This window comes from Rana temporaria, chromosome 2, assembly GCF_905171775.1.
Source record: "Rana temporaria chromosome 2, aRanTem1.1, whole genome shotgun sequence".
Lineage (NCBI taxonomy): Eukaryota > Metazoa > Chordata > Amphibia > Anura > Ranidae > Rana > Rana temporaria.
The window spans coordinates 115,900,109-115,909,975 of NC_053490.1; the positions used below are offsets into that span (position 1 = coordinate 115,900,109).

Below are 9,867 nucleotides of genomic sequence, written 5' to 3' on the forward strand. Positions count from 1 at the left end.
AGTCACTATTGCTCCCAATGGAACGCTCCAGCTTGCTGCGACAGATGGAGTACAAGGGTTGCAGACATTAATGTCCAATGCTGGCAGTAACCAGGGTGGTACAACTATACTACAGTATGCCCAGACATCTGATGGCCAACAGATTCTTGTTCCAAGCAACCAGGTGGTTGTACAGAGTAAGTAATGTCCTGTCACTCTGGTCCAGGAAAAAGTGGTAATCATTGAATTCATAAATGTGGGTTATGTTTTGCCCAATGATGTTAAATTTTTTATATATTGTATATATATATTTTTTTTTTTTTTTTTTTTTTAGCTGCTTCGGGAGACATGCAAGCTTACCAGATACGGACCACATCAACCACCACCTCCCTTCCACAAACTGTGGTAATGACTTCTCCTGTTACACTGTCTTGTCAAACTCCAAAGAGCGATGACCCACAGCTAAAGCGAGAAATAAGATTAATGAAAAACAGGTGAGAAGATAAGCAGAGAACATAATCTGATGTTTCTAAACTTCTATATGTATATTTTATTGCAAAATGTGAGCAAGGTTACGCCAGAAGTTGTATACCTGGTGGGCAGAGGGGGCAGGGGCATATCAATTTCTCAGTTCCCAGCCCAGTTTTTGTAGGTTCTCGCACTCCCTAACCACCGGACCTATTTTGGCACTTCTCTCTCCTTTATGTAAAAATCACAATTTTTTTGCTAGAAAATTAATCAGAACCCCAAACATTTATCTATCTATCTATCTATCTATCTATCTATCTATCTATCTATCTATCTATCTATCTATTAGTTTGGGGGTTCTGAATAATTTTCTAGCAAAAAAAATATATAAATAAATGTTTGGTAGCAGACACCCTAGGGAATAAAATGGCGGTCATTGCAACTTTTTTTTCTCGCACGGTCTTTGCGCAATCATTTTTCAAACGCCTTTTATGGGGGGGAAAACTGTTTCATGAATTAAAAAATAACAAAACGGTAAAGTTGGCCCAATTTTTTTATATAATGTGAAAGATGTTACGCCGAGTAAATAGATACCTAACGTCACGCTTTAAAATTGCGCACACTCATGGATTGGCGCCAAACTTCGGTACTTAAACAATCTTCATAGACACTTTCAATTTTTTTTACAGGTTACTATTTTCGAGTTAGAGGAGGTCAAGTGCTAGAATTGTTGAACAAGCTCTAACGCACGCAACGATACCTCACATATGGGGTTTGAACGGTGTTTACATATGTGGGCGGGACTTGAATGTGTGTTCGCTTCTGAGCGTGAGCTACCGGGGTTTGGGGCGTTCAAAATTATTATTTTTTTTACTTCACTTTTATTCCTATTACAAGGAATGTAAACATCCCTTGTAATAGGAATCACTGTGACAGGTCCTCTTATGGAGAGATGTGGGGTCAATAAGACCCCACATCTCTCCTCCAGGCTAATAAGCATGAGATTGTGAAAAAAAATTCACAGATCTCATGCAGACAGCTGCGATTGCAGCTTTGTTTACTTCCGGGTACCCGGGCGTGACATCATAACGTCGCGCCCGGGCCTCCGACAGTCATAGAGATGACTGGTGACCATCATCTCTGCTTCCCAGCCAGCGCTGGCCGATTCATTCTTCCGGGCCCACAATGGCACGGGAGAGCCCGGAGAAGCACCAGATGGAGGGGGACGTCCCCTCCGCTGCCTATAAGAACGATTAAGCGGCGGAACTGCCGCTTTGATCGTTCTTATCGTGCAGAGAATCGCCGGCTGAAGACGCGATATCTGAATGATGCCTGTAGCTGCAGGCATCATTCAGATATCACCGCTCAAAGTTGTGGTAAAAGTGGAGTTCCACCCAAAAGTGGAACTTGTGCTTATTCGTTCCCCCCCACACACACACATTTGGTACTTTTTTTAGGGGGGAACGGGGACCTGTTTTTTGAATGGTCCCCTTACCCACTTCGGGGAGACGGGGCCACGGCAAAGTACATCAGCAGCTCGGCTCCCCTTTTGCCAGGCCAGTGAGAGCACATGCGCAGTAGGGACCCGGCCATGAAGCCGAAAGGCTACACTGACGTGTTCCCTTACCTTATGTTAATATCGGTTGCGGTGACGAACATCGATGGACTCCAGGACAGGTAAGTGTCCTAATGTTAAAAGTCAGCAGCTACAGTATGTGTAGCTGCTGACTTTAAATTGTCGAACCACTTAAGACCCGGACCATTATGCAGGTAAAGGACCTTGCCCCTTTTTGCGATTCGGCACTGCGTCGCTTTAACTGACAATTGCGCGGTCGTGTGACGTGGCTCCCAAACAAAATTGGCGTCCTTTTTTTCCCACAAATAGAGCTTTCTTTTGGTGGTATTTGATCACCTCTGCGGTTTCTATTTTTTGCGCTATAAACTAAAATAGAGCAACAATTTTGAAAAAAATTCAATTATTTTTACTTTTTGCTATAATAAATATCCCCAAAAAAGATCTGAAAAAAAAAATACTTTTTTTTCCCTCAGTTTAGGCCGATATGTAATTTTTGGTTAAAAAAAAATCGCAATAAGCGTTTATCGATTGGTTTGCGCAAAATTTATAGCGTTTACAAAATAGGGGATTTTATAAAAAAAATTTACTACTAATGGCAAATTTTTTTTTTATTTTTTTTTTTCGTGACTGCGACATTATGGCGGACACATCGGACAATTTTGACACATTTTTGGGACCATTGTCATTTTCACAGCCAAAAGTTCTATAAAAATGCACTGTTTACTGTGAAAATGACAATTGCAGTTTAGGAGTTAACCACTAGGGGGCACTGTAGGGTTTAAGTCTGACCTCATATGTGTTTCTAACTGTAGTGGGGCTGGACGTGTGACGTCAGTGATCATCTTTCCCTATATCAGGGAAGAGACGATCACTGACAGTGCCACAATGAAGAACGGGGAAGGTGTGTTTACACACACCTCTTCCCGTTCTTCAGCTCCGGTGACCGATCGCGGGACACCGGCGGCGACCCCGCGGCTGGGCTTAAAGAGACACATACAGGTACGTGATTGTGCCCAGCCATGCCATTCTGTCGACGTATATCGGCGTAAATGGGTCCTTAAGTGGTTAAAGGGGCATAAAATACACCAACAATAAGGATAGCTGATGAGCAGAAAAAGTCGGGCAGATCACAAGCTAGCGATCACCGATATACATTTTAAGTAAGTTTACATTTTTGTGTTGGACAACATTCATAGCCGTCTTGGGCCGCAGGTTGGACTACCCTGTTTTACAGCTTTCTGTTCAGATTGTAAATAAAGATTTACCTTCTCAAACCTGATGCAATTTTTCTTTAGTTGACAAAGTTGTAATGTCTACATTTTTGCCTCATGCCATGTTTTGTTAGATTCGATAAGTGTACTAATGATGTGTCCTTGACTTGCAGGGAGGCTGCCCGAGAGTGCCGGAGGAAAAAGAAGGAATATGTTAAATGCTTGGAGAACAGAGTTGCAGTGCTTGAAAATCAAAACAAAACATTAATTGAAGAGCTAAAGACTTTAAAAGATTTGTACTGTCACAAAACAGTTTAATCTTTTTGTTAGTTTATCTACCTTTTTAGATGAGTTTTTCTTTTATACCAAAATTTTCTAAATTTTACATGAGGCCACAGGTAAAGCCTTTTTTTTCTATTTAGTCTTCAAACTTTTAAAGAGGCGGCGTATTGAGATTGGCCACCATGTGCTAATCATGGAATATTTGATTGTCAAAGGTTAAATAAAAAAAAAATATATATATATATTAAAAAGAACTTTAGTTGGTCATTAGAGAAGAGTAATTTATGAAATGTGTGTTAGACATCGGTCTCAAATGATATGAATTAGACTCGGCAACCTATGGCTGTCTGACTTTGTAAACCAAGTCTGAGCCAGCAGTATGCTGGGATTTTTAGTACACCAGATGGAGAGCCATGACCAGCCCTACTTCTAAGTGTAATAGAATTGGTTAAAGTGGACCTATCGGACATATTTTGTCACTCCCCCCCCCCCCCCCCCCCCTTCAATATTTACTTGAAGTTGGCACCATCTGGCCAGATAAGTTGGGTGAGACTGAGCTGCCATTTACTGGCACAAAACATGCTTGCTGTGTTTCTAAGAAATCTCCATCCCTCTGGAGGGATCTTGTTTTGCACCATAGACCCCCCCATGTGTTTTTGAATGATAATCCAGTATAGTGCTGTTAGCATTTCATGGGCAGAGTCAATTAAGAAGATATTTGCCGTTGATGTTCCTCATGAAATGTTGGTGTGACTGTATTGATGCACTGCATTTCAGCTTTTACTCAGCCTCTAGTACGAATGTTAGATATTGCAATTTGACATGATAGGTTCTCTTTAATGTGGTAAAATAAAGGATTGACAGAAAGTGGAACATCTTTTCTCATGTAACAGTGTTTTTTTTTTTATTGTAATTGTATGTACATATTTTACCTCTTTTGGTTAGTCACAGTTTCAGGTTAAGGCTTACTTTTACTATAAAGTATAACTTTTACAGTAAATGCTCATTTTGGCTGGCAATATTGTAATTATGTTTGTGGTGTTTACTTTATGAAGTATCCATCAGGGTTTTAAAGGGTATTTTTGACTATTACATTTGTCACCTAACTTAATAGCCAGATGGCTCTTAATTCATCCAGTTGACCTGTTGCTGGTTACTGGGTGGGAAAGGGTACATTTTTGAATTGTGTTCAAATTTTTTGGCTACCAGGTATGATTTACATTTCTATAAATAAATGTGTGATTATTTACTTAATTGTATTGTTTCAGTGTTTGTTTTTTATTTAGTTTTAACACCACAGAAATTAGCAATCTTAACTAGTATCTCTATTTAAACTAGATTGTCTGTCTGTAAAACAGAATACAGTTGCTGCTGTGCAAAACTCTAACCACAATATTTCCTATTTGAGGTTGGTACTAAAAGGCTGATCTTGGCTATGGAGTTGATACACTAGTCAGTTTCTCCCAATTGCTCATGTACAGGGGTCTAAAAAATAATGGATTTTCTATCTAGTGTGGCCTTTACCAGTGGTTAAAGTTTTTAATAAATTGATGCTATAATTGGACTTCTGTACATTGAGATTTTAATTGTTTATGTTGCCTGAACTAGGAGATGGCATATTTTTCTGTTTTTATGGATCATTTTTATCTCTGGGACCACAACGTTTAGATCATCAAGCCATTCCACTACTTAATAAACAGGAAAATTGGGGATTATACGGTTAATCAACAATTTTTAAGGTTGCAAGTCTCCTCATAGGCCCCATGCACACTGGGATTTTTATATATATATATTATAATTATATTCAATGCCTTGCGAAAGTATTCGGCCCCCTTGAACTTTGCGACCTTTTGCCTCATTTCAGGCTTCGAACATAAAGATATAAAACTGTAATTTTTTTTGAAGAAGCAACAACAAGTGGGACACAATCATGAAGTGAAACAAAATTTATTGGATATTTCAAACTTTAAAAAAAAAATGAAAAATTGGGCGTGCAAAATTATTCAGCCCCTTTACTTTCAGTGCAGCAAACTCTCTCCAGAAGTTCAGTGAGGATCTCTCAATGATCCAATGTTGACCTAAATGACTAATGATGATAAATTGATAAATAGAATCCACCTGTGTGTAATCAAGTCTCCGTAAAAATGCACCTGCACTGTGATAGTCTCAGAGGTCCGTTTAAAGCGTAGAGAGCATCATGAAGAACAAGGAACACACCAGGCAGGTCCGAGATACTGTTGTGGAGAAGTTTAAAGCCGGATTTGGATACAAAAAGATTTCCCAAGCTTTAAACATCCCAAGGAGCACTGTGCAAGCGATAATATTGAAATGGAAGGAGAATCAGACCACTGCAAATCTACGAAGACCTGGCCGTCCCTCTAAACTTTCAGCTCGTACAAGGAGAAGACTGATCAGAGATGCAGCCAAGAGGCCCATGATCACTCTGGATGAACTGCAGAGATCTACAGCTGAGGTGGGAGACTCTGTCCATAGGACAACAGTCGTATACTGCACAAATCTGGCCTTTATGGAAGAGTGGCAAGAAGAAAGCCATTTCTTAAAAATATCCACACAAAAAAGTGTCATTTAAAGTTTGCCACAAGCCACCTGGGGGAGACACCAAACATGTGGAAGAAGGTGCTCTGGTCAGATGAAACCAAAATCAAACTTTTTGGCAACAATGCAAAACGTCATGTTTGGCGTAAAAGCAACACAGCTCATCACCCTGAACACACCATCCCCACTGTCAAACATGGTGGTGGCAGCATCATGGTTTGGGCCTGATTTTCTTCAGCAGGGACAGGGAAGATGCTTAAAATTGATGGGAAGATGGGTGGAGCCAAATACAGGACCATTTCTGGAAGAAAACCTGATGGAGTCTGCAAAAGACCTGAGACTGGGACGGAGATTTGTCTTCCAACAAGACAATGATCCAAAACGTAAAGCAAAATCTACAATGGAATGGTTCACAAATAAACATATCCAGGTGTTATAATGGCCAAGTCAAAGTCCAGACCTGAATCCAATCGAGAATCTGTGGAAAGAACTGAAAACTGCTGTTCACAAACGCTCTCCATCCAACCTTACTGAGCTCGAGCGGTTTTGCAAGGAGGAATGGGCAAAAATTTCAGTCTCTCGATGTGCAAAACTGATAGAGACATACCCCAAGCGACTTACAGCTGTAATCGCAGCAAAAGGTGGCGCTACAAAGTATTAACTTAAGGGGGCTGAATTATTTTGCACGCCCAATTTTTCAGTTTTATTTTTTTTAAAAGTTTGAAATATCAAATTTCGTTCCACTTCATGATTGTGTCCCACTTGTTGGTTGTTCAAAAAAAAAATGTTTTATATCTTTGTTTGAAGCCAGAAATGTGGCAAAAGATCGCAAAGTTCAAGGGGGCCAAATACTTTTGCAAGGCACTGTGTGTGTGTGTGTGTGTGTGTGTATGGTATGTATGTATATGTGTGTGTGTATGTATGTGTGTGTATATATATATATATATATATATATATATATATATATATATATATATATATATATATATATATATATATATAATCCCCCTGGTAACCTACTGGGGTACCCACTGGTCATTAGTAAGACCTCATCTGGAATATGCAGTTCAGTTTTGGGCCCCAGTTCTCCTCAAAAAGGATATCAGGGAGCTGGAGAAAGTGCAGAGAAGGGCAACCAAACTGATAAGAGGCATGGAGGAGCTCGGCTATGAGGAACTGAATTTATTCACTCTTGAGAAGAGGAAATTAAGGGGGGATATGATCGACATGTACAAATATATAAGGGGTCCATATAGTGAACTTGGCGTTGAGTTATTCGCTTTATGGTCAACACAAAGGACAAGGGGGCACTCTTTACGTCTAGAGGAAAAGAGATCTCATCTTTTAAATATGGAAAGGTTTCTTCACAGTAAGAGCTGTGAAAATGTGGAATAGACTCCCTACAGAGGTGGTTCTGGCCAGCTCAGTAGATTGCTTTAAGGCCTGAATTCTTTCCTAAATGTACATAATATAACTGAGTACTAAGATTTATAGGTAAAGTTGATCCAGGGAATATCAGATTGCCTCTCAGGATCAAGAAGGATTTTTTTCCCCTGCTGTAGCAAATTGGATCATGCTCTGAACATGTGATGAAAGAGTCAATGTCGTATACCTCATCAGTCTGTGTGGATTGATCACCAATCGGCTGCAGCGATCAGCTCTCCTCTTCTCACTGACAACTTCCGTGTGAGGAGAGGAGATCCGATCGCCTACCAACAGGCTCTCTATTTACATCATATGATGGCTGTGATTGGACACAGCCGTCATGTGATCAGGAGGGTTAATCACAGAGCCCTCCTGCCGATCGGAGATGCTCCATGTCCGGGTGACACAAGCGCATCGGGATTCCTGAATGTCCACTCAGAAGGAGAAAGCACCCACCTGGCCATATATGTGCAGTGGTTGGGTGGGAGATGGTTAATACCATAAATAATAACATACCCTATATACTCGAGTATAAGCCGACCCGAATATAAGCCAAGGTACCCAATTTGACCACAAAAAAATTTGAAAACGTATTGACTCGAGTATAAGCCTAGGGTGAGAAATACAGCAGCTACTGTAAGTGGAAAAAAGGGTCAATAATGCCCATTTGCAGCCTCACTGTGCCCATTGCAACCTCACTGTACCTGAAGCTATTGACAGGATGCGTGCGTCCATTCATTGTTTAAAAGTCACGGTCTCCTCCTGGTCCCTTCCGTGATGGGCGTTTCTCAGCAGACAGTTCCGCCTATCACGGACGTTCTCTCATCCTCGGACTCAGTTTCCCAGCAGACACTGTGTTCAGTGTTCCGCCAATCACAGATGTCCTCTTGTCCGAGGATGAAAGGTCGGTTGTGATTGGCGGAACACTGAACACAGTGTCTGCTGGGAAACTGAGTCCGAGGATGAGAGAACGTCCGTGATAGGCGGAACTGTGTCTGCTGAGAAACGCCTATCACGGAAGGGACCAGGAGGAGACCGCGACTTTTAAACAATGAATGGATGCCCGCATCCTGTCAAGAACTTCAGGTACACTAACTCGGGTATAAGCCGAGGGGGGTATTTTCAGCCTTAAAAAAAAAAGTATATATACAGTATTACATTTTTTTTTACTCTAGCAGTATATGAGTTTAGAAATGCTTAAATAACGCATTACAATTTAACTAAACACATTAAATTTTAGTTGACCAAATGATTTTATCCAACTAAAATGTACTGGAGATTTTAGTCGACTAAAATACAATGACTAAAATGGCATTTTAATCAAAAACTATGACTAAAACACATGCAGAAGACTAAAACCAAATCAAAATTGGCTGCCAAAATTAACACTGAAAAAAATATATATATATATATATATATATATATATATATATATATATATATATATATATATATATATATATATATATATATTTAGATATTTTATTTAACAACGGGCTAGATCTCTCTGGATGCGACCATCGGAAGGCTGTCAATCAAATAGGAACGCCCAGTCCCGCAGCCCATACCCGGAAGCGGCGGAGAACATTGATCTCTAAAACAATAAGTACTGCATTGATTTAAAAAAAAACACCCGATTCTGCTTAGCATAATTAGCCTCAATCTAATCTTAAAATTTTTTTTTTTGGGTGAACCTCCACTTTAAACTATGACCATATGGTCACACAGTGCCCTTTTTTTTAAAAAAAGGTTCTCAAATTCTGTTATGCCGCGTACACACAATCGGAAATTCCGACAAGAAAACTGGATTTTTTTCCGACAAAATTTTGCCTCAAACTTGTGTTGCATACACAAGGTCACAGAAATGTTGTCTGAAATTCCGACCATCAAGAACGCGGTGATGTACAACACGTCAAGAAAAATTAAGTTCAATGATTCCGAGCATGCATGTTTTTTTTGTGCATCAGAATTGCATACAGACGATCGGAATTTCTGACAAGAACTTTTCCTGTCTGAGAATTTGAGAACCAGCTCTCAAATTTTTGCTGTCGGAAATTCCGACAGAAAATGTCTGATGGAGCCTACACACGGTCGGAATTTCCGACCAAAAGCTCACATAGAACTTTTCTTGTCGGAAATTCCGATCGTGTGTACGTGGCATAAGTTTCCAACTGGCTCAATGTATTCCATTGGAGATTTCTCTGCTGGGTTTACTTGGATCTACTCTCAACTCCAGTTTACTCAAATATATAAGCAAGCTCATAGTGCAATTCGCTAAGGTATAAAGCCTCTTTATTAACATATAACAATGCACTCACAATAAAACTTCTTGTAAAATAGCATGTAAATCAGGATAAAAACTTGGCTGAT

At 40.0% G+C, this 9,867-nt stretch overlaps 1 protein-coding gene across 3 annotated transcripts in view; it reads left to right on the forward strand.

Annotated features, from left to right (window-relative positions):
- The window catches only part of ATF1 (activating transcription factor 1), a 31,063-nt gene extending 26,293 nt beyond the window's left edge, over positions 1–4,770 (forward strand). For all 3 annotated transcript variants that reach the window (XM_040340811.1, XM_040340809.1, XM_040340810.1), the window contains 3 exons: positions 3–176; positions 314–473; positions 3,408–4,770. In XM_040340811.1, coding sequence (XP_040196745.1) covers positions 3–176; positions 314–473; positions 3,408–3,552 — 479 coding nt within the window. In that variant the 3' untranslated portion in view covers positions 3,553–4,770. The remainder of the gene's footprint in view (positions 1–2; positions 177–313; positions 474–3,407) is intronic.
- The last annotated feature ends 5,097 nt before the right edge of the window (positions 4,771–9,867 follow it).